This window comes from Haemorhous mexicanus, chromosome 23 (assembly GCF_027477595.1).
Source record: "Haemorhous mexicanus isolate bHaeMex1 chromosome 23, bHaeMex1.pri, whole genome shotgun sequence".
In the NCBI taxonomy this organism is placed as follows: domain Eukaryota; kingdom Metazoa; phylum Chordata; class Aves; order Passeriformes; family Fringillidae; genus Haemorhous; species Haemorhous mexicanus.
In genome coordinates, this window is record NC_082363.1 from 2,869,205 (window position 1) to 2,894,279 (window position 25,075).

Genomic DNA, 25,075 nt, shown 5'->3' on the forward strand with positions numbered 1-25,075 from the left:
ATGGACGCGGCCGCCGCGGCCCCGGTGGGTGTCCGGGAACGGCCGGGGGGCGGCGGGGCCGGCTGCACCCCCGGCACCGCCCAGGGGGGCTCGGGGTGTTGGCAGCGCCCGCCCGGGGGGTTTTCGGGGGGTCGGGTCGGTGGTACCCCCAGGGTGGCCCGCGGGGATCGGGGTACCCGCGGCCCCCCGTGTCTCACGGCCCCTCTGGCCGCACCGCAGGCAGAGCCCCCGGTGCCGGCGGACACCATCCGGCGCTGGCTGCGCGCCGAGGGCGCCGACCCCGCCGCCCCGGCCGAGGAGCTGCTGGGTCTGGCCTGGAGGCTTCTGCGGCGAGCGGAGACCCGGCTGGGCGAGCTGGAGCGGCGGCGGGCCCAGGACATGAGAGACGTAAGGGCCGGAGAGCGGGCCCGGCTGCGGCCTGTGCTCGGGAGGGAAGGGGCTGGAGCCCCAGGAGAGGCTGAGGGAGCTGGGCAGGGGCTTAGTCTGGAGAAAAGGAGGCTCAAGGGGGCCCTTGTGGCTCTGCACAGCTCCTGCCAGGAGGGGACAGCCGGGGGGGATCGGGCTCTGCTCCCAGGAAACAGGGACAGGAGCAGAGGGAACGGCCTCGGGTTGTGCTCAGAGAGATTCAGGTTGGATGTGAGGAAGAATTTCTTCACTGAAAAAGTTGTCAGGCATTGGTAGGGGCTGACTAGGGTGTCCCCATCCCTGGAGGTGTCCAAAGACCGACTGAATGTGGCACTCAGTGCTCTGGTCTGGTGACAAGATAGAGTTTTGTCCCAGCTTGGACACTTGGGAGCCTTTTCCAACCTCAGTTGTTCTGGAGTACCCGTGGGTTAACCCACCCAGGCCTGTATCCCCTGATCCCCCCTCTGTGCAGCAGCATTCAGGTGTGTCATTACCATGCTGCTGCCCTTGGGAACTCGGGGTTTGTACTCCCCTTCCTCATCCTGGGCATCAAAAAGCACCTGGTGAGCCCAGCAGCTCCCTCAGAGCTCCCCACATCCCAGCACCCCCGTAGCTGCATGACCTCCTGAGCTCCCAGTCAAGGTTTTACCATTCCCAGGTGTTCCAAAGGCATTTGCAGGGCACGTGTTTGAGGTTATCTTGTAAACATGATGGGGTGGGATATTGTATTTGCAGGAACCCCCGTGGCATGGAGGAATGATGAATCTGACTCTATGTTCTCAGAAGGCTGATTTATTACTTTATGATACTATATTATATTAAAGAATACTAAACTAACTAACTAAAGGATACAGAAAGGATACTTGCACAGTGCTGAAAAGATAATAATGAAAACTTGTGACTCTTTCCAGAGTCCAACAGAGCTTGGCACTGATTGGCCAGTGAGGAAAACAACTCACAGCAGAATCCAGTGAAACAATCACCTGTGGGTAGACAATCTCCAAACACATTCCACATGAGCACAACACAGGAGAAGCAAATGAGAAGAATTCTTTTCCTTTCCTCTGAGCCTTTTCAGCTTCCCAGGTGTGAAAATCACTGATCACTTGTTTTTAAAATTTTAAAAATTTAATAGTAATAAAATGGTTATAAAAATAGTAATATAATTAGAGTAATAATAATTTGGACAATTAGGATTAGGACAATATGAGACAATAAAAACAAAGAGTTAGGGACAGTCCAGGTACCTCTTCCTGGGCAAAATAAGCCCAAAAAAGGCCCCACGTTAACAGAGGATTAACCCTTAAAAGCAACAGCCTGTTGCATATTCATACACCTCATCCATGGTGCATCAATTCCATTCACACACAGGATTCTGTCTGGGCAGGGTCAGCTTCTGCCTCTGAATCCTGACGGCGTCTGCAGGGCTGAGTGAGGCAGGAAGAAGTTCGTTTCTTCTGATAAGGGAGCAATAAATTCTCTTTCTCTGAAAGATTTCAGTGTCCTGTGGCTGCTGTCTGGTGTGAGACCTTTCTTTATAAAAAGTACCTTACATAGCACAGTTGCTATTTTAACATTATGTTATAATCTAAAACTATATTTAACGCACTACTTCAGAAAATTAACACAGCATCACTTTCTAACACAACACATATAATATTCATTTTAATGTTTATGAAAATCCAATAATAAAATACCCATTTTTCACACCAGGAGAAAAATCCTGGGCGAAGAGATTTTTCCAGAGGATGTGAATGCCACAGTGGAGAGCATTTTGTGCTGCTGGCTCACTGGGAGCACCAGCAGACATGGGAACAGCAGGGTTTTCTTTGTTCCAGGTGGAAAGCTACGTGGGCCACGTCCGTGCCCTGACAGAAGAGAGGGATGCCATTGCCTCTGAGTATGAGAAGGAGAACGAGCAGCTCAGGTTGGAGCTGGCCCAGCTACAGCTGCAGCAGGGTAATCCCTTCCCTGGGAAAGCACTGGCAGGTGTTTGGCTCTGGAAAGCTTCCTGGAGAGCCCAGCAGCATTTTTGGGGGGGTCTCAGGGAGGTCTCAGTGGTTGCTTGACAAGTTTCCTAAAGTGTTAATGAGCTATTCAGACAGATTTGTAATTGATTTAGAGCCTGCTTTTACTGCCTTTATTCAGGGAGTTTGGCAGCTCTCTTGTCCAGAGGCTGTTTGAAGACCAGAATTGATGCTGCTCTTTGGTTTCCAGCTCTAAATTATCTGTCACTCCCCCCAGGTCAGTGAATTTGCTCTTGGCTTTGGTTTACACAAACACCACATTTTTTAAAACAATGGGGGGGATGGGAATTGTTTGTTCTTATGATTCAAAACTTGGGTGTTCATTGTCACAGAATTCCAGGATGGCTTTGGTTGGAAGAGACCTTGAAGTTCATCCAGTTTCACCCCCAGCCATGGGCAGGGAGACCTTCCATTAGACCAAGTTGCTCAGGGCCCCTCAGAGCTTCAGTAATTTTGTTTAAACAAATTATTTCACTTATTTAACTTCAAATAATTTATTTTCAAACTCTAGGGTCACTTTTGCTAGGTTTAATTCTTGATTTTCTTCAGTCTTCTGTTGCACTTTCAGTGGTGCTCATAGCCCATGTCACCATTAACTCTTGTGAGCTGTATTGTCCTGGTCCTAAGATAAAATTTGGGGTGATGACACAACTTTAAGAGTTTCTTCATGATTCAGGCTTTGGAGCAGCAAATACAGGAGTTTGAGGGGAAATTTTAAGCATCAGTTGGGTTTTCAGGGAGCACACCTGGTGTTGTGACTTTCCAAAGGTGGATTTACCTAAAAATGTGATGTCTGTGGGCACTTAAAGCCGTGCTTTGTGGTGAAAAGGCTGCTTACTAAGGTTGAAGTGAATAATGAGCCCTTGGGAGCCTGGCTGTGGCAGAAAACTCTGTTCTGGTTCTCCCTTTCCACGAGGTGTCAGGAGAGAGACAGAATGTCCCCAGAGCTGGACCGTGGTCATTTCCTCCTGCTGGCTCTGCTCCCCTGGGCTTCCTCCGTTCCTCAGGGGCTCCTGAGGCTGTTGAGCAATGAGTACCCCTGGAATGGAGCTGAGATCCCTGTCCATGGGTCTGTCCTTGTCATGTATCCAGGAGGGATTGCTGGTTGCTGTCCAGAGTTGTCCCTGAGGGGGTTGTGTGGCTTTGGTGCTGTAGAGTGTTTCTGGAGGGATTTTTTGGGGATATCACTCAGATTTTGAGGTTTAGGACTTGTTGACTCACTGCTGGCATTGGCTGCTATCCTGGGATGTGTGTGGATAATTTAAGAATCTGGAAGCCCTGCTCCCTCTGGGCTGTCACCTGCAGGGAGATGTTTTGGGGTCCTTGTAGAGCACTTGGTTGAGTGACTGATGCTTTTATCCAGGTTTGTTCAGCTGGAGCAGAGGAGGCTGAGGTGAGATGAGGGCAGAGCTCATCCCAGGCTGCAGCTCCTCTGGAGAAGGATTTTATTTCTGCTCTCTGGGACCAGGGAAAGGACATGAGAGGAGGGCTGGAGCTGGGCCAGGAGAGGGTTAGGTTGGGTGTCAGGAAAGGCTCTTCCCCAGAGGGTGCTGGGCACTGCCCAGGCTCCCCAGGGAATGGTCCTGGCCCCAGCACTGCCAGAGCTCCAGGAGGGTTTGGACAGGCTGGGATTGTTGGGGTGTCTGTGCAGGGCCAGGGGTTGGACTGGATGATCCTTGTGGGTCTCTTTCAGTTCAGGATATTCTGTGGTTCCATGGTTCTAGGTCAGCCTCTTCATAAAAAAAAAAACCCTGGCCATCTCTAGTGTGGGATGGCTGGATGTTCTTGTGCTGGAGATGCTGCACAATCCCAAAGGTCTCTGTTGGGCTGCTCCAGCTCTCTCATGTGTTCCTGCTGCAGAGTTCTGTGCTGCATCCCTGTGTCTGACCCCCAGGCCTCTGCTTTTCACCAGAGTTCGTGGAACCATGGGGATGTTTAGGTTGGAAAAGCCCTTTAGGGTCATCAGCTCCAGCCATCCCCAGGACTGTCAGGTCCAGCCCAAGTGCCACATGCACACGTGTAAGAGCTTCAGTGAGAGATGTGGGATTCTAGGTGGGTTTTTCAAATGCAGTTTATTTTATCTAAGATGTTACAGCAGCCCAGGGTTGTGGGTGACAGAGCTGTGCCTCCAGCTCTCAGCTCCAGCTGCAGGCAGGCCTGGAGACTTTTTGGTTTTGGTTACATTGCATTATATATTTTTTTGCTGAGTATCTTAGTACAGTAGAACTAATTTATACTTAACTTTTGTCTATAGCTTATCATTACTATTATAATTACCATATTCATGTTACTATTTTCTAATCACTAAAAGTCAGTACATTACAGTTTAAGCTAGAAGATGTTTTTCAGTTTTCTTGCAGTAGAAAATTCTGAGACCTTTTTTTCTTTTTGCAACATTGGCTGACTTGTTTGCCTGTGCTATTTTTCTGCTTGATAAAAACATCTTGTTTGAGGTAAGTTTATTTTTTGTTCTAAGTCATAAAAACTTCCTCTAATTAGCATGTCTTTTGCTTCCTTAGTTATCCAGTAAGACTGGCTCAGCAGTGCTTTTCTTCTATCTCAAAACTTGCTTCCATCTCTATCCCTTCTTCTGATTCTACATTTAAAAATCTTTCTGCCAAGCACACATATCTGTGAGACTTTCCTGTCAAGCTTTCATCCTTCCCAACACACACATTTCTTGAACAGTGCCAGGAATGGTAACTCTGCTGCTTCTCTGGGCAGCTGTTCCAGTGCCTGACCAGCCTTCCAGGGCGTGTCCAGCCTCAATCTCCCCTGGCCCAGCCTGAGGCTGTTCCCTCTCCTCCTGTCCCTGTTCCCTGGAGCACAGCCCAACCCCCCCCTGGCTGTCCCCTCCTGTCAGGAGTTGTGCAGAGCCACAAGGTCCCCCTGAGCCTCCTTTTCTCCAGGCTGAGCCCCTTCCCAGCTCCCTCAGCTGCTCCCCATAGGGTTTGTGCTCCAGGTCTTGCTGCCCCTGTTATTTTTGCAGGACACCCAAATGTCTCAGCAGGCACAGGGTGATCCAGTGGCTTGGGCTGGAGAAAGGGCTTGTGGAAAGACAGACTGTGGTCTGCAGGGATTGTTAAAAATGTGGGCAAGGCAAGAGGACAGGATGGTGGTTGGTAGCTTTGGGAAGCACTGAAAGGAGAATGGGAAGGGGCAGCTGGGGCCAGTGGCTGGTGATACAAAGGAGGAGCCTGAGCTGTGAGTGATGCAGGGGGAAGGACAGGATCTGTGCTGATACACCTGAGCTGAGAGCTGGGGAAGGGAGCCCAGGGCCCCTGTGTGGGCTCTCAGGTCTGAGCACACTCCCTCTTCCAAGAGCAGGCAAACAAATCAGAAACTCTGCATGGTCTGGGATCACTTAGAGCAACTTGATCTGCTAAAAGCTGTTTTATAAAATCATGGAATTATGGAATGGGTGGGGTAAGCTCATACCCTACCATGGGCAGGGACACCTTCCACTGTCCCAGGCTGTTCCAAGCCCTGTCCAGCCTGGCCTTGGACACTTCCAGGGATCCAGGGGCAGCCACAGCTGCTCTGGGCACCCTGTGCCAGGGCCTGCCCACCCTCACAGCCAATAAATTCTTCCCATATCCCATCTAACCCTACTCTAAGTCATGGGAAGCCATTCCCCCTTGTCCTGGCACTCCAGGCCTTTGGCCAAAGTCTCTCTCCAGCCCTCCTTTAGCCCCTGAGGACAGCTGGTGCTGCTGACTGACACTGAGCAGTTTTTGAAGATAAAAAGGAAATATTCACTCGCACATTTGCCTCCTGCCCATCCCGGGCTCACAGGTTCCTACAGGGAGCAGCCAAGGCTGGTTGATGCTGGGCCATCGAGCTGAGCTGAGCTCAGCTGTCACCTCATCTGATACCTCTGCCCAGAGTGACATTTTTCCTTCCCTCCAGGCAGTTCCTGATCTCTTTCTGATGCTCTCGCTGAACGCGCCGGGTGTTGGTGGAGGGCAGATCGATGGTGCTCCCAAAAGCCTTCCTGAAAAACAACTGCAGTGCACTGAAACAGTGCTGGGGGAGCTGCCTGGATTTATTTAAAAAGTGGAATAAAAAGAAGACACAGTCGTGGTCTGAGCTTGTTTGTTGTAACAGCTGGGCTGGTTAAACACGCCCAGCAGGGCTGGAGGATGTAGGGCTTTGGTGGGGTGAGGTGGCTGCTGTTTCTCTGAGTATTCCTGGGGTAGGAAAATACAAATATTAATATAAAATTTGCTTCCAAACAAACATGGACAGAGGTGGGAGATGCCAGGGGAGCTGTTGTGTGACAGTGCCTGGGGCAAGGGTTGGCTTTTCCCAAACAGTGGATGGGGGAGGGAAGGGGTTTGTAAGGATCAGTGGGGTTTGCTCATAGGTGACCTGTGCTGTGTGGGCAGACCCTCCTCATCCTCACAAATCCTTTTTCCTCTCCAGCCTCTGAAATATGTCTGTGATCTAAAATGATGCTACTCCATCCTGCATTGCAGGCTGGGGACAAGGGGGGCACTTAAAGGAGTGTGTCTTTTGCTGATGGAGTGACAAAACTATTTTTTGTCTCCTTAAAAAGGAAAGAAGCTTAGAAATTATTTTTTTCCGATTAGGTGGAAAAAGCTACTTCATAGGCTTAGGGGACTTCACTTTAAACTTAAGGATAGCTAATTGGACAGAAGTTAAAAAGTTTTGTTTAAGCAATTAACTAGAAAAAGGAGTGAACAAAAAACCTAACTGCTTATGTAAGGTGTTTTACTAAGAGCAAATATGTCTGGCACTTAGCTTAGTTTTCTCTGTTTGTTATTTTGCCTTTCATTAAACCTTTTTGTTTCCAACACTGCAACAGAAGCCATCTTGTTAATTTTTATGCCTCCAAAGGTAGCTAAGCTATCTTGGGTGTGTTAGAGGCCTCTGAAAGCTTGTTAGACCTAGCTCAAAAAAGTTACCATAGCAGGCACTGGCAGGTGAAGGTGGTTCAGGGCACAGGGGGTCCCATCCTGGGCATAAACCAGAGCAGTTTCTGGTCATTTTAGCTGGCATTTGGCAAAACCATGGGAGGAGGCTGCCAGGCAGCTTGGGGTTTGTTGGGGAAGATGAAACAGGAAAGCCTTATAAATATGATAGCCTGGCAAAAGCTTTTGAGAATAGGGAAACTATAAGTGAGATTGAAATGAAAGCAAGCTTTGAGATCCCTCAGTTACTGAACACCTGGAAAACAATGGCATGGCCAGCTGAAGGCAATCCCCTTTGGATGGAACAGCACCCTCTGCTTGCAGACAGGTCCAAGGGTCAGAGCAGACCCTGCTAGCTTGGCAGAAGGGCCCAAAGAGGAGTTTTTGGGGTTTAAAATGTAACACAGTGTGGTAAGGGAATGATTCTCACAGGCTGTATGTAAATGCTGTAGGGTTTGTATCTTGTACTAGATTGGTTAGTGAGAATTAGACAGAAGAAGATTTATGGTATTGGAACGGGAACCTCGCCCTCTTACCCTCTTGCTTTTATTCTTCTCTCACTCTCTCTCGCCCTTTTTACCAGGCTCTTGCCTTCTCTCTCTTTCCCACTCTCTTTACCTCTCTCTCTCTTTTTGGGCTGCTCTGAGCTGTGGCTGGCAGCTCCCAGCAGGGCCCTGCACCCAGGCCCTTTGCAATAAACTGCAGGTTCCAAGCCCTGGCTTCAGAGATCTCTGCTCCATCCATTCCCACTGTCTGCCCCCATTGCTCCTACAGGGGTTCAGTTTAGTGTGATCCATGGGCTCTTCCCGAGGCACACAGAGCAGTTTGGATCCTGCAAACTGCCTGGTTTGCTCTGCTGCAGCAGGAAGCTGCTGGGGAGCCTTGTTTGACCCTGCATTGAACAGAGAAGGGGGGCACTGGCAGGTAAAGGTGGTTCAGGGCACAGGGGGTCCAATCCTGGCCATAAACCAGAGCACTTTCTGTTCTTTTAGCTGGCATTTGGCAAAACCATGGGAGGAGGCTGCCAGGCAGCTTGGGCTTCGGTTTAGTGTGATCCATGGGCTCTTCCCAAGGCACACAGGATCCTGCAAACTGCCTGGTTTGCTCTGCTGCAGCAGGAAGCTGCTGGGGAGCCCTGTTTGACCCTGCATTGAGCAGGCTGTGCTCTGTCTCCCTGGGGAAGAGCCTGGGGAACCTCAGGGTGTTTTCCATCCAGGGCTGGATGGAGCTGGCTGCAAGCACCGAGTGGAAACATGGGATCGATCGGAGCCTCGGGATGGGCTTGTGCTGGGCCTGTGCTGAATCACTGCCTGAGTGTCACTGCGTGCTGAGAATGGCCAGGAACAGGCAGGAGGCAGCACTGTAGAAAGAGCAAAGAAAGTTTTATTCAAGAGAACCACGCAGTTTTTATAGTGACACAGGAACAGGCAGGAGGCAGGACTGTAGAAAGAGCAAAGAAGGCTTTATTCAAGAGAACCACACAGTTTTTATGATGACACAGGAACAGGTGAGGGGCAGGACTGTAGAAAGAGCAAAGAAGGTTTTATTCAAGAGAACCACACAGTTTTTATAGTGACACAGGAACAGGCAGGAGGCAGGACTGTAGAAAGAGCAAAGAAGGCTTTATTCAAGAGAACCACACAGTTTTTATGATGACACAGGAACAGGTGAGGGGCAGGATTGTAGAAAGAGCAAAGAAGGTTTTATTCAAGAGAACCACGCAGTTTTTATAGTGACACAGGAACAGGTGAGGGGCAGGATTGTAGAAAGAGCAAAGAAGGTTTTATTCAAGAGAACCACGCAGTTTTTATGATGACACAGGAACAGGTGAGAGGCAGGATTGTAGAAAGACTAAAGAAGGTTTTATTCATGAGAACCACACAGTTTTTATAGTGACACAGGAACAGGTGAGGGGCAGGACTGTAGAAAGAGCAAAGAAGGTTTTATTCAAGAGAACCACACAGTTTTTATAGTGACACAGGAACAGGTGAGGGGCAGGACTGTAGACAGAACAAAGAAGGTTTTATTCAAGAGAACCACGCAGTTTTTATGATGACACAGGAACAGGTGAGGGGCAGGACTGTAGAAAGAGTAAAGAAGGTTTTATTCAAGAGAACCACGCAGTTTTTATAGAGTGATACCACAGATTCTGTTTGATTGGCTCGTTAACAAAAACATTTTCCTCACACCCTGTCCTTGAGAAGAACAGAAAGATGAAGCAGGAAATCACCACCTGCAGATTGTTTATACTTAATAAGTTATCACATCCTTACAACTCCCTGAAAATTCTCACAAGCTGCTGTGAGAAATGTGGTCATTTCTCTCTCTCTGTCCCGTGGCATCCACCCAGGAGAGTGAGGGACAGGCTTGGCCAGGGCTCTCCGTGTCCTGTGTCTGAGGAATATTTGCTCTGCTGAACCTCTGCTCTCCAACTCTAGCTCCCTGAGCAGGGACAGAGTGATTTGAAAGGATTTGAGAATGTTACTGTTTGTGTTAATGTCTGTTGGACAGCTCAGAAAATATTTTAACCTTGGACTTGATCTCAGAGGTCTTTTCCAACTTTAAAAATCCCTCCTAGGAGAACTTACTGAATAGGGATTTTTTTTCTTGTAATTTATCTTGTAATTTTTCTAAGGGCTCACCTATATGGCAGGGTTTTTTTAAATTTTGTGTTGGTATTTTCCCCACTATTTTCACTATTCCAGCCTTCTCTTCAGCTTGGAAACTTGTGCTGTGGAACCCATCTCATAGGATGACAGCTATCTGAAATGTTATCTGTCTGAATATCCCTCCTACCTCTCTACAGCTCCCTGCACTTCCCATCTTACAGCACTTGGAAACCTTATAATCTGGTTTGGGCTAGAGATTTGGTCTGTTGGTGTTGGTTTCAATGTGAATTACACAGAGAGTGTTTGAGAAGCCCTCCCCCAGCTCCACAAGCTGCTGGATCCAATGCAGCAGTTGCTGCCCTCATCATGCCAGACACCAAAGGTTCCTCATTTTCTCCTGGCAGGTAAATCCCAACCACTCCAACCAGGGGGTCTTTTTAACAACTGCTGGTTGCACAAACACAACAGTGCCCAGCTATGAACTGACTCCTGCAAGTCTTGTTGACACCTTTCTGCCTTAGGCACCCTTGAGTCTGGAAGTTTTTCCCAGTACAGAGTCTTCCTGGCTATAATTTTTGGATAAACATTGAAGCACTGGCAGTTTAATTCTTAAAGGGGTTCAGATCTGCCTTCTTCCTAGACATTCATTGGGAAAATAGTGATGCTCTCTAGGAGTCATCTGGTATTTTGTGTGAATCCTGCCAAAGAAAACATCTGTGACCCCATGTCCATCTGTTTGCTTTCTCTCCAAGGCTGGACTTGATGATCTGAGGGTTGGAACTGATGATCTTGGAAGTCTTTTCAATCTTAGCGATTCTCTGGTTCTCTCAGTATCTGTTTAATCTGGTGTTTAGTTTCTACCAAGCTGTGTTTGGGGTTGAAGGGGCTGAGGATAAACCAGCTTGGGAGAGCTCTGCCTGGGGGGAGCAGGTCCTGTCACATGCTTGGCTGGCAGGGAAGGGTATGTGAGGAGAAACCTTGGAGAGAGGGAATAGGGCTGGGATAATTCATAGCAGGGAATGGGAGGCAGTGAGGGAAGTGGGAAGCAGGAGAGACTTGAGGAGCTGTTGGGCTCCAGGAGAAATGGAGCTGTTGCAGTGAGAAATGTTTAGAGGGACTGGGACAGATCTCCAGGAAACCCTGCCCTTTGTTTCTCCTCTTCTGACACCAAGCTGTCACAAGCTGTCCTTAGGAATGGGTTTGTGATGGCTCTTGAATTGATCTCAGAGTGCAAAAACCAGCACAGCACAGGGAGTTGTGATAATGCAAACAAATGCACCTTTATTGAATGAGCACAGCAGAATGTGTTGGGGAGGAATTGGGGAAAAAGGGAAGACTAGGGAAAAAGAGGGAGGAAGAGAAAGGAAGGGAGATAGCTACCAGACGTAGAACAGCAAAGTCCTTCCATGTCCAGCTGCTGGAGTTCAGCAGGGCACGTCCAGGGAGATCTCAGGGGTGCAGTTCATCTGAACTCTTAGTATACTCTTTTTTGATGGGGGAAGGGGTAAATCCTGGAACCAAATCAAAAGTAGTCTATTGTATTTTCTGGGGAAAAATGGTCTTAGAAGAAGGGTGCACACAGTCCATGTTCTCAGCAGTGGGTGAGAGCCATTGTCTTCTTGGTCCACTGCTCACATCTGCAACATCCATCTTGCTTTGGTCAGCTTGCCTGCCCCACACACCTCCCCAGGCTGGGGGTGTCACTCCCAGTCCTTGGGAGGAAGGGGGGGCTTTTTCACACAGGGGTTTCATGTCTCAGTCCTTGAGGGAGAGGCTTCTTCCATCTCTGTCTGTCACAGTGCTTGTAAAACAGGTGAGGGGTCTTCTGTGGGGACCACCAAAAACCTCAGGAGAAGTCCAGCCAAGCCAAGGGGTGGGGAAATTCCTGGGCTATTGTTGCAAAAAGGGCAGAGTGCCCCTCTTTTCCTTTCACTGGGCTCAGTGTAGCATACAGCAAACACACCTGTGAACAATAGCTTAGCAATGCCAGGGGCTGTGCTCAGGCCTCAGGGCCTTGGCAAGCAACTGATTTCAACAAGACCAGAATTTCAGACAAGGGTCCTTTGTCTCCAGTGGTCCCCAATCTCTGTCCCTTTCATGACGATCGTGAGGCAGATGAGGGAAACTTGGGACAGAGACTTACACAAGCCCTGTCTTGCCTTGCCTTGCAGAAAGCCAGCTGAAGGAGGTGGAGGAGATGCTGGAGCAGGAGGGGCTGTCCCAGATCTCCTGCAGTGCTGCCAGTGAACAGGTCGCGTATCTCCTGGTGGAGCGGGCGGCGCTGCTGGGAAGGCTGGAAGTGGCAGCCCAGCAGCTGGGATCCCACAGCAGGATTGACAGGCTCCAGGTACCTCCTGCTCCCTGGCTCTGGCTGCCTGCCAGCTGTGGGAAAGGAATGTTTTTGGGATATTTCTGTAATGGAAATGGTTTCTCCTTTCTCTGAGGTCACAGTGGGGTCTTGGGTCTGAAATACTTGAAAGGTTTACAAGAAAGATGGAGTGAGAGTATTTGTAAGAGTCTGGAATGCCAGGACGAGGGGGAATGGTTTCAAACTGGCAGAATATGTCTAGATGGGTTATTGGGAAAGAATTCCTGGCTGTGAGAGTGGTGAGGCCCTGGCACAGGGTGCCCAGAGAAGCTGTGGCTGCCCGTTCTCTGGCAGTGCCTGGGGCCAGGTTGGGCTTGGAGCAGCTTGGGATAGAGGAAGGTGTCCCTGCCCTTGGTAGGGTGTGGAATGGGATGAGCTTTAAGATCACTTCCAGCCCCAAACCAGTCTGGGATTCCAGGATTCTAAGTCAGTGCCTTTCTTAATTCTCACCCTTTGCCCTTGATTTACTCCCACATCTGCACAGGGACAGTGAAATGGGTTATTTGTGATCCTGTGTTGAGGAGTTTGTTGTGTTTGGTGTAAGGATCTTCACTGGGTAAGAATGACTTTCCCTGGGTTTAGCTGGAGCAGAGGAGGCTGAGGACAGATCTCACTGAGGGCTGCAGCTCTCCTGAGGGGTAGCTCTGATCTCTGCTCTTTGTGAGGATCTGAGGGAGCAGCTGGACCTGTGCCAGGGGGGTTTAGGTTGGAGATCAGATTCTTCCCCCAGAGGGTGCTGGGCACTGCCCAGGCTCCCCAGGGAATGGCCACAGACCCGAGGCTGCCAGAGCTCCAGAGGGTTTGGACAGGCTGGGATTGTTGGGGTGTCTGTGCAGGGCCAGGGGTTGGACTGGATGGCCCTTGTGGGTCCCTTCCAGCTCAGGATATTCTGATTCTATGGTTCCAAGGCCATCACTTTCCACCTGCTCATGACTTATAGCCATGTCTCTGTGGATCTTGAGTCCAGGAATGCTCTGGGATTCCAGGAGCTGCTGTTTGTCCCTGAGGTCCCAAGCTGTAAGGAGGGAGCAAGACCTCAAATAGGGGTCAGGGTCCCTTCTCTTGTTTCTTTCTGTTTAATCAGGTGGAGGACACATTGGAGTTTTCCCGGAAAACTGACAGTCTCCCTGACAGGGCTGATTACTGTCCCCAGTGATGTCATTCCTGTCTGTGCCTTCGGAGCAGAAACTGTTGATTAAACACTCCATTGTTCCCGGGAGCATCCCACTTGTTTTGCAGAACCATTAGTGTTACAGGTTAAGGTGTTAATTGCTCCTCTTGCTCTGTTTACTGGAATGTGTGGCCTTGCTTGTTCCCAGCTGGCCTGTTCCACACTTGGAATCAAGGGCTGGACACGTTCCTGTCTGGTGCAGGGATGAATTCAGCTTTTAATCAGACTGCTCAAGCAGAATTGATTGTTTTATTGCATCCCCAGGAAAGCAGAAAGGCAGGACACAAACCTGCCTCTCTGTGTGGTCAGCTCTGAGAAATCCATGTGGAAATGCCTTCTGAAATCCATGTGGAAATGCCTTCTGAAATCCATATGGAAATGCCTTCTGAAATCCATATGGAAATGCTTTCTGGGGTCATGGCATGTGCTGGCTCACCCATCCTCTGAAGTGCCAAATATCAATGGCACCCAACGTGCTGAGCCTTGGGACCCCTTCAGTGCAGATGCAGTGGAGATGTGTAACTCCATAAAAAGAGGGATGTGGAGCAGTGGTCCAGGGAAGCTCCTGGAGCTCAAGTCCCTGTGCCTGGCCTGGGGCAGTCTGAGAATGAGCACAGGCTGGGGGAGGCATTCATGGAGAGCAGCCCTGCAGGATGGATTTGGGAGTTCTTGTGGATTGGAGGGTGGACACAGGCCAGGAGTGTGTGTTTGCACCCTGAAGGCCAAACAGCACCCTGACTGCTCCTCTCTGGAAAGGCTCCCCCAGCACTGCTGCTCCAGCTCCAGCATCCCCAGCACAGGAAGGAGCTGTTGGAGCAAAGCACGGAGATGCTCTGAGCCCCTTGGGAGCCAGGCTAGGAGAGCTGGAGGTGTCCACCTGGAGAAGGCTCTGGAGAGACCTTAAAGCCCCTTCCAGTGCTTGAAGGGGCTCCAGGAGAGCGGGAGAGGGATTTTGGACAAGGATCTGGAGTGCCAGGACGAGGGGACATGGGGGAGGAATTCTTGGCTGGGAGGGTGGGCAGGCCCTGGCACAGGGTGCCCAGAGCAGCTGGGGCTGCCCCTGGATCCCTGGCAGTGTCCAAGGCCAGGCTGGGCAGGGCTTGGAGCAGCCTGGGACAGTGGGAGGTGTCCCTGCCCATGGTGGGACTTTAAAGTCCCTTCCATTCCAAGCCTTTCTATGATCCCATGGTTGTGAGTCTCCCAGTGTTACTCTGGCAGAGTGAGCCAGTCACACTCAGTGAGAGCACTGGGGGCAAAACTGAGCCCTCCAGCTCTCGTGGGCAGGCCCAGGAAATCAGAGGTCTTTAAAAAATAGTGAACCCACAGAGCTGCCAGGAGGAGCTGGGAAAACAGGGATTTTCACAAGGGTTTGGAATAACTCTGGTGGAAACATTCCTGTCAAGTATAAGGCATGGTAATCCTGGCCCTTCTAAGTCAAGATATTGTGGGGCTGAAAATCCCCCTCATGATCCTGAGGGACACATGGCAGTGCCAAGGGGGACAGGTGGCAGTGCCAAGGGACTTGTGGAAGTGCCAAGGGACACATGGCAGTGCCAAGGGACACATGGCAGTACTGAGGGACATTTGGCAGTGCCAAGGGACACATGGCAGTGCCAAGGGACACATGGCAGTGCCAAGGGACACATGGCAGTACTGAGGGACATTTGGCAGTGCCAAGGGACACATGGCAGTACTGAGGGACACATGGCAGTGCCAAGGGACACATGGCAGTACTGAGGGACACATGGCCCTGTGCTGGTGGTGCTGTTATTCAGGAACACCTCTGTGTGCAAGGCTGGCTCTGCTCACACCTGTCAGGCACTGGGAGCTGAATTCCCACAGCAGCAGGAATGCACACAGCTTCCTGGGGAGACAGAAAGAAGGAAATACACATTTTTCTGCTGGCTCATAGTTGAGATGTCATAGATCACCAAGGTGATTGCCAATGCCCTCCAAGATCACTGAGTTCAGCCATTCTCCCAGCACTGCTAGGGCCACCACTCACCCATGTCCCCAAGTGCCACATCCACAGGGTTTTAGAACACTTCCAAGGGATGGTGTCTCCACCACTGCCCTGGGCAGCCCATTCCAATGTCTGACCACCCTTTCCATGAAGAAATTCTCCCTAATATCCAATCTAAACCTCCCCTGGCATAGCTTGACACCATTCCCTCTTGTCCTGTCCTTGTTTCCTGGGAGCAGAACCTGACCTCCAGCTGGCTGTCCCCTCAAAGCCACAAGGTCCCCCCTGAGCTTCCTTTGCTCCAGGCTGAGCCCCCCCAGCTCCCTCAGCTGCTCCTCATCACACTTCTGCTCTCTCTCATTTCAGGTTTGTCCTTAAGCAGATTGGGGGGGTTTTTACTGGGTTTAGAGTAAAAAACCCAGAGCCCAAACAGTGTCACAGCCCCATCCTCACCCTGTGACCAGCCTGGGTGGGAAATAATCCCTTCATGAGGGGAACACCTCACATTTCATGGCAGGGCTGCCTGGTGGGCATCTCCTGCCTTTGGTTAGTCCCAGAACTGGCACTGCAGATGAGGAAATACACGTTTTCCAACGGGACCAGAGTGGAGGGGGTGACAAACAGCTCTGCCTTGGTCACATCAGCACAGGGTTCCTCATTTCCATTGGCACATTAACCCTTGTGCTTCAGTTCTGCAGGGAAGAGCTGGAGGGGGAGCAAGCATTGCCTGCAGGAGATGTGGGAGATCTGGATGAGGCCCCTCAGAGGCTGGTGGTGTCCCAGGAGGAGATCCAGAGGGTGGCAGAAGGGCTGGATGCACAAAGCAAAGAGCAGAGTGGAGCAGGTAAGTGCTGCTCTGGTGGCCACTCCTGGCCTGCTCTTAGCCCTGGGGGGTGGGGGCAGTCTGTCCTCTGTCCTCTCTGCTTGGAATGTGGGAAAATCAGTGCCAGGAGTCAGCCTGCTCCCGAGGAGGTGGGAATGCAGTCCTTAACATTCACCATCATATTTTCTGAAAAATCCCTTCACCAGGATTTCTTCTCCTGGGAAGATGAGAAGCAGCAGCTTCTCCCTGTTTTGCTGCTTTGGAATGGGATTTGGAGATTGCTTCTCCAGCATGTGAATTGTTTTTAATTAATGGCCAGTCCCAGTCCAGCTGTGTTGGGCTCTCTGAGTCAGTCATGGGTTTTTATTATTCATTCTTGTTGAGACTTCTGATGTATCCTTTCTCTTTCTTTAGTATAGATATAATATGATATGATATGATATGATATGATATGATATAATATAATATAATTAATATAATATAATATAATATAATATAATATAATATAATATAATATAATATAATATAATATAATATAATTAATATAATATAATATAATATAATATAATATAATATAATATAATATAATATAATGTAATGTAATGTAATGTAATATAATATAAATCAGCCTTCTAAGAACAAGGAGTCAGATTCTTATCTCTCACCTCGTCCTGGGGACCCAACACCACCACAGTTAACAGCCACAAATCCATTAATTCTGGGAGTGGGCTTCTCTGATCTGTGATGCAGCCACACAGTCTGGAGGAATTTCCTATCCCTGGGAATTTCCCATCTCCTCTCCAGGGAGAGCTTTCTGCCCTGGGAGGGGATGGAGAGGGAATGATGCCTTGGCCTGGAAGCAGAGTAGCTGAATTACCATGGGCACAGGGTTAGTGAGCAGAGCTGACCTCTCATCCCAGGGTTCTCCAGGTACAGTTTGGGATGTTGCCTCCAAAGGATCCTTAGCAAGTGCAGCAGTGGGGAAAGGACTGGGTCCATTGTCCTTGCTGAGAATATTCCCTTTACCTCCTTCTTGAAATAACTGTTGACCAGCCCTGAAGTGTTATTTATTAGTAGGATTTTTAAAATAAATTCTGACTGTAGAAATAAACAGTTTTCTGGAGGGAGATGTGGTAAAGCTGCTCTTGGGGTGAAATGTCCATGGAAAATGTCCTTAGTGACACACAGGTGTCTGGATGCTCTTTTGGGGGATTCCTTGCATTGTCCCCAAATCTGTGCTGCAGAATTTCATTGGAGGACAGCAGCTGGGATGAGGTGACTCATCCCAGCCTCACATGCCTTTGCAGGAACCAACTGCCTTGAGGAGACTGGCACTATCTGGGGCAGGTTTAGAACTGCAGGTCCTGGGGCTCCCCTTGGGGCTCACACACAGCACAAGGACCTGAGAGTTTCTCTCCAGCCCTGCCAACTCATCTCCAGCCCCAGCAGCTCATTTCCAGCCCTGCCAACTCTTCTCCAGCCCCAGCAGCCCCTCTCCAGCCCCATCAGCTCCTCTCCAGCCCCATCAGCTCCTCTCCAGTTCCAGAGGCTCCTCTCCAGCCCTAGCAGCTCATTTCCAGCTCCAGAGGCTCCTCTCCAGCCCCATCAGCTCCTCTCCAGTTCCAGAGGCTCCTCTCCAGCCCTAGCAGCTCATTTCCAGCTCCAGAGGCTCCTCTCCAGCCCCATCAGCTCCTCTCCAGCCCCATCAGCTCCTCTCCAGCCCCATCAGCTCCTCTCCAGTTCCAGAGGCTCCTCTCCAGCCCTAGCAGCTCATTTCCAGCCCTGCCAGTTCCTCTCCAGCCCCATCAGCCCCTCTCCAGCCCTGCCAACTCCTCTCCAGCTCCAGAAGCTTCTCTCCAGCCCCAGCACCTCATTTCCAGCCCTGCCAACTCCTCTCCAGCCCCATGGGTTCCTCTCCATCCCCATCAGCTCCTCTCTAGCCCCAGGAGCTCATTTCCAGCCCCAGCAGCCCCTCTCCAGCTCCAGTCCCACCATTCCCAGCCCTCCCATGCCTGTGCTGGCTGGGATCGATGACATTCCCCAGGGATGGGATCAGTGATGTGGCAGCTCCAGTGCTGACTCTGGAGCAGGGGCAGGCTCCAGCCACGGATTGCAGCCTGCACTGCAGGGAGATCTGTGCTTGATGAGGTGCTAGATGAGCACAAGGCTTCACAAAATGTGAGTAAGGGTTTAATGCTTGTTTTGTCTCTGGGGTTTGTCTCTGTGTGTGCAGAACGAGGGTGACAACGTCCCAGTGGCTTCCCTGGTTCTGTATCTCTGCACAGCTTCTCCTCCTGAGCTCTGAGCCAACTGCTCTGGGAATTAATTGATTTGCTACTAAAAACCTGGACTGGGGTCACTCATCTTTAGTAAAACCCCCCTTGAACAGCATTTTTTGGTTCAGTGATAACTTGTGTGTGCATTGGAGGGAAGAATTCCTGACCAGTTTGAGCCCAGTTAGTGGGATTTTGTGAGGAAAGGCTTTAAATGGTGTTTAACAAAGTGCATAAGGAATGTTGAGGGGCTTTTCCAAAGCAGAACTTGGCTGCCACATCCAAACACTGTTGTCCTTGTGGAATCAGCCCTGAAGGCTGATCCTGAGGGGGAAAAACAGGAGAAGGAATGGGAAAATAGGGGGTGGTCAGGATTTTTGCAAGAGGAAAAGAGCTGGAATTTTGTTGTCCTTTCATCAACATTTTAATCATCATTTTATTATAGTTTTATAATAAATTTGTGTAGTGGTCAACAGGCTTTTGAGTAAGATTTCTGTTCTGGTGGAATATGGGGGTTGGAATGAGATAATCTGCAAGGTCCCCTTCCAACCCAACCCATTCTGTCATTCTGTGGAGATGTTCTTTGCTTTTTATTTGAAATGACACAACTGAAAATCCTTGTTTGAAAAAGGAATTTGTTCCTTTTTCCGAGGTGGAACCAAAAAAGTAGATTTTTTTTTTTTGCCTGAATTGAAGTAAGATTTAAACTTAAATTTCCTGTTCTCAGTGTTAAGTTGAAAAGGGAATGATATTTCTTCCCCTTTCTCTAAGGAAAATTGTCTCCCCAAGGCAGGGGGACACCAGTGTGTCCTCAACATGTGTTCCTAATGCAAACTCCTCTTTCTATTTCTGCCCTGGAAGTATTGGGAATATGCATTAATTGGTGTTGGGATTAATTTGTTCATTGATCCATTGATCCATAGAAAAACTGTTGTAGCCATTCCATTAAATTTTAATGTGCAGACAACAGGGATGCATTGGCTGGGATTGTGTTCCTGCTTGTGGCAGGGATGGATTTTATGGTGAAAATGTTGAGGTTTTCTAAAGAGAAAGTGAAACTCATATTAGATGGGTTTCTAACCCATATTAGATTTAAATGAGGTTTACCTCTGTGATCCAGAGTTAAACTGAATCCATGGAATAATGATGGAGAGATGGCTGTTGAACCTGGATCTGCAGGGACATCAGCCTTTGCTGTGGGAGGGAGAGGGCATGGATGTGGGGTGTGTTCCCAGGTGGATGTGGGGTGTGTTCCCACGTGGATGTGGGATGTGTTCCCACATGGATGTGGGGTGTGTTCCCACATGGATGTGGGGTGGATGTGTTCCCACATGGATGTGGGGTGTGTTCCCATATGGATGTGGGATGTGTTCCCACATGGATGTGGGGTGTGTTCCCACGTGGATGTGGGGTGGATGTGTTCCCACATGGATGTGGGGTGTGTTCCCACATGGATATGGGATGTGTTCCCACATGGATGTGGGGTGTGTTCCCACGTGGATGTGGGGTGGATGTGTTCCCATGTGGATGTGGGATGGATGTGTTCCCACATGGATGTGGGGTGTGTTCCCACGTGGATGTGGGGTGTGTTCCCACATGGATGTGGGGTGTGTTCCCACATGGATGTGGGGTGTGTTCCCACATGGATGTGGGGTGGATGTGTTCCCACGTGGATGTGGGGTGTGTTCCCACATGGATGTGGGGTGTGTTCCCACATGGATGTGGGGTGTGTTCCCACATGGATGTGGGGTGTGTTCCCACATGGAGGTGGGATGGATGTGTTCCCACATGGATGTGGGGTGGATGTGTTCCCACGTGGATGTGGGGTGTGTTCCCACATGGATGTGGGGTGTGTTCCCACATGGATGTGGGGTGGATGTGTTTCCACATGGATGTGGGGTGTGTTCCCACATGGATATGGGGTGTGTTCCCACATGGAGGTGGGATGGATGTGTTCCCACGTGGATGTGGAGTGTGTTCCCACGTGGATGTGGGGTGTGTTCCCACATGGATGTGGGATGTGTTCCCACATGGATGTGGGATGTGTTCCCACATGGAGGTGGGATGGATGTGTTCCCACATGGATTTGGGGTGGATGTGTTCCCACATGGATGTGGGGTGTGTTCCCACATGGATGTGGGGTGGATGTGTTTCCACATGGATGTGGGGTGTGTTCCCACATGGATGTGGGGTGTGTTCCCACATGGATGTGGGGTGGATGTGTTCCCACATGGATGTGGGATGGATGTGTTCCCACATGGAGGTGGTGTGGATGTGTTCCATGAAGATGTGCTCCCAGTGGATGCAGGATGTATTCCTGTTGAGACAGCACGACCCCTGTGGCAGGGAGGGATGATGAGGAGGACTCCATGGATGTCAGAAGGCTGATTAATTACTTTATTATACTCTATTATTCTATACTGTATTACACTATATTACATTACATCTAAACTGAATCTGCCAAGCACTCACCTCTGCACACACTGCCCAGAATCTTGTGACTGTCAGTGACAGTCCCGACACACACACACACACACACACACACACACACACACACACACACACACACAGAGACACACACAGACACACACAGACACACACAGACACACACACACAGACACACACACACACACACACCTGGCCCTGATAGCCAAGGAAACCAAACCCCATCACTGTGGGGAAACAATCTCCACATTGCATTCTACGTTGGCACAAACACAGGCACAGCAAATGATAAGAATTGTGTTTCCTTTCCCTGAGGTTCAGAGAATGGGAAACCCAGAAATATTCTTGGGAAGAATTGTGCCTTGCTTTTCTCTGTGAAGAGAAATGTGGCTACATATTCCCAGGGGATGTGGGATGTGTTTCCAGGGGATATAGGGTGTGTTCCCAGTGGATGTGGGATGTGTTTCCAGGGGATATAGGGTGTGTTCCCAGTGGATGTGGGATGTGTTCCAATGTGGGTGCAGGATGTATTCCCAGTGGTTGTAAGATGTATTCCCATGTATTCCCAGTGGATGCAGGATGTGTTCCCACATGGATATAGGGTGTGCTCCCATGTGGAAATAGGATGTGCTCCCAGGGGATGTGGGATGTATTCCCATGTATTCCCAGTAGATGTAGGCTGTACTCCTATGCATTCCCAGTGGATGTGGGATCTGTTTCCAGGGTATATAGGATGTGCTCCCAGTGGATATGGGATGTATTCCCATGTGGATATAGGATGTGCTCCCAGTGGATATGGGATGTATTCCCAGTGAATGTGGGATGTGCTCCCAGTGGATATGGGATGTGTTCCCATGTGGATATAGGATGTGTTCCCAGTGGATACAGGATGTGCTCCCAGTGGATATGGGATGTATTCCCATGTGGATATAGGATGTGTTCCCAGTGGATACAGGATGTGCTCCCAGTGGATATGGGATGTATTCCCATGTGGATATAGGATGTGTTCCCAGTGGATACAGGATGTGCTCCCAGTGGATGTGGGACATGTCCATGCTGCCTCCCACCTTTGCCACGTGTGGGATCAGCCTGGAATCCATGCTTGGAGTGTGGGCCAGGCAGGGCCTGGCAGGGCCAAGCCAGTGCCCAGCTCATTTCCTGGTGCTGCTGTCTCCAGACAGGGCTGAGCTCCAGAGGGCCATGGAGCACAACAGCCGGCTGGACAAGGAGATCCTGGCACTGCGGGCGCGCGTCCAGACGCTCGACCTGGAGAGGAAAGCCTTCCTGGAGCTGGTGAGGATCCCCCAAGCCAAGCCAAGAATCCTGGGCTGGCTCCTGAAAGTCATCCCTGCTCCCAAACTTGCCCTGCCTTCCCCTTTCCCCTCGCTGTTCTGTGCCCAGTCTTTCCAGAGCTGCAGTTTGGCTGTGGCAGGGCTCATGGAACAGTAAAATTTGGGAATTTTAGGCTGAATGCAGCTCTGGGAACTTCCTTCAGTGCAGGAGGAGTCTGAGGGACTCCAGCTTGAAGACTTTGGGACATATTTTCCTGTGCCCACGGAGAGGGATCAGCTCCCTGCTGATCAGTGTTTACCCCACTCAAGTGTGTAAATGGAGCAAGGAACACATGTGCCTGGACTGGATTAAAGAGTTCAGTTTACCTAAGTTCAGCCTAAAACCCCCACCAGTTAGAAATCCATGTGAAATTTATGCTCATTTTTGAATTCTCTCAGCCCCTTTGGTTTTTAACTCAGCCACATTGATTGGTTTGTTTTCTGTGGGTTCTCTTAATGGAATGACTTACACTACTAGTACATTACTATTAGTTAAATGCTCGGTGTTACACAGCCAGGATTCTCTAAATGCCACCTAGAATTAAGGAGCAATTAAGGATCTATCAACCAGATAATTCCTTAATGAGGTTGCCAACAGGGAAGGGATAGAAGAGTCTGCTTCCTATTAAAATGTATAATTGGGCACAAAATCTACTGCTGTTCTTATCTCCTGATTTCCTGATACCAGCCTTTGAGAGCCTGCCTCTGCCATCCCAGCACTGAGAGCTCTTGGCTGTCTTGCACTTCTCTCATGTCCATGAGTATTGCTAAATTAATATAAATATCTCTGAGAAGATACTTTTCAAATAACATTTATCAGATAATATCTTGAATGGAGTTTGTTCCCATTTGAGGTGTTCAGAATTTTACAGTATTTTTTATAGCACAGATTTTTTTATAATTTTGTTCCTTACATTTAAAGAAGTTGCTGGTTTTTCCATGTCTGTCACCTGAAGCCTTGTATTTACAGCACAGTCTCTTTCTGGAGCTGCAAAAAACCATAACTTACTTCAAATCCCTCTGTTTACTTATTTTTTTATTCCAAATAATGGTTTCCTTGTTGTAGGACATTGCTCCTTTCAGTCATTCTGGATACACAAGTGTATGCAGTGTATGTTTTATAAGTGTATGCTTATAAAAAAGTAGAAATAAAAAATATAAATATTTATCTATATATATAGGTATATGTCTATATAGACAAAAACCATACAGATCCATGTAATATATTTTGATCACTGAAGAGGACAAAATGTAGCCAGATTGAGATCAGTTCCAACCACGTGTTAAGCTGAAAGGAAATTCCCTTTATTCCTTAGGATTGGGGTTTAACTGTTGGCACAGAAGTTGGGAACCCCCCAGTTTTTAGTTTACAGAAGTAGAAAATGTGCTTTATTGCCAGCTACAGCAGCTTGGTGTCCTGCAAGGTGTTTCCTTGCCTGTGGGTTACGAAGGGTAGGGGGGAACAGGCTGGGCAGGTGGCCTGGGATGAGCTGTGACTGTGGGGTGAAGAGCTGCTGCTGGTAATGGAATTCCATTGATCCCATGGATGGAAGACACTGGAAAGTGACCTCAGAAATAGCAGTTGGAATCTGACAGGTCAGGAAGTGAAATAAATTCAGGAAATTCATCCTTGAATGGATTGGAGCAGCAGCAGCATTCCCACTTTCGCTGCTCCTTATCTGAGGCCACTCAGCAGCTGGAGCATGCACAGGATCCCAGCCAATCCCTCAGGAAGGGAACAGTAACACATGAATAACAAAAGTGAGAGTGGAATGTCCAGCAGAGCTCAGGGCAGGTGTTGTGTGTTGCAGGTGGAGCAGCTCAAGGAGGAGATCTGTGAGTACCAGCGGAGCGAGAGGCCGGAGCCGCCAGCGGCAGAGGGACTTGGAGTGGCCTCACTGCAGGTGTCCCCTCTTTGTCATTCCAGAAAAACATGGTGTCCCCTCTGCCTCCCAGACCCTAGCTGTCTGTAAGAACCTGGATGTCCTGGGGGCTCCTAGGGCCGAGAGGTGGAGCTGGTGTGGCTCGTGTGTTTTATCTCTGGGCCTTGGGGTCACTCTGTGCTCGCACGGGAATGATGTGGAGCTCTTGGAGCTGGGTGAGGAGGCCAGGGAAGTGCTCCAAGGGCTGGAGCCCCTCTGCTCTGGAGCCAGACTGGGAAAGCTGGGGGTTTCACCTGGAGAAGGCTGCAGGGAGACCTCAGAGCCCCTTGCAGGGCCTGAAGGGGCTCCAGGAGAGCTGGAGAGGGACTGGGGACAAGGGATGGAGGGACAGGACACAGGGAATGGCTTCCACTGCCAGAGGGCAGGGTCAGATGGGTATGGGGAAGGAATTCCTGGCTCTGAGGGTGGTGAGGCCCTGGCACAGGGTACCCAGAGAAGCTGTGGCTGCCCCTGGATCCCTGGAAGTTTCCGAGGCCCTGCCCATTTCACAGGATGAGCTTTAAGGTCCCTCCAACCCAATCCATCCTGGGATTCTGGGATCTCAGTCCTAGTTCTGTGCTAATGTTGATTTTCTCTCAGGCACAGGGCACACAGGAAGAAGCAGGAGCTGATGGAGACCCTGGTGCCAGCAGAGCTGCCCCATATCAGGAACATGGAGATCAGGGTGTGGAAACCCTGCACAAAAGGTGAGAGGAGAAGAAATTCTTCACCCCTTGTACTTCCACTGGTTCCTGGTGCTGTGTCTCTGCTGCTGTCTCTTGCAGGATTATTTGATTCTTGAAT

The 25,075-nt window shown here is 49.7% G+C and overlaps 1 protein-coding gene across 1 annotated transcript in view; it reads left to right on the top strand.

Moving 5' to 3' along the window:
• CCDC30 (coiled-coil domain containing 30) overlaps nt 1-25,075 on the top strand; it is a 46,741-nt gene continuing 21,666 nt past the window's right edge. The window contains exons 1-7 of the mRNA XM_059866407.1: nt 1-387; nt 2,244-2,364; nt 12,147-12,322; nt 16,168-16,321; nt 22,196-22,311; nt 24,161-24,253; nt 24,872-24,978. Coding sequence (XP_059722390.1) covers nt 1-387; nt 2,244-2,364; nt 12,147-12,322; nt 16,168-16,321; nt 22,196-22,311; nt 24,161-24,253; nt 24,872-24,978 — 1,154 coding nt within the window. The remainder of the gene's footprint in view (nt 388-2,243; nt 2,365-12,146; nt 12,323-16,167; nt 16,322-22,195; nt 22,312-24,160; nt 24,254-24,871; nt 24,979-25,075) is intronic.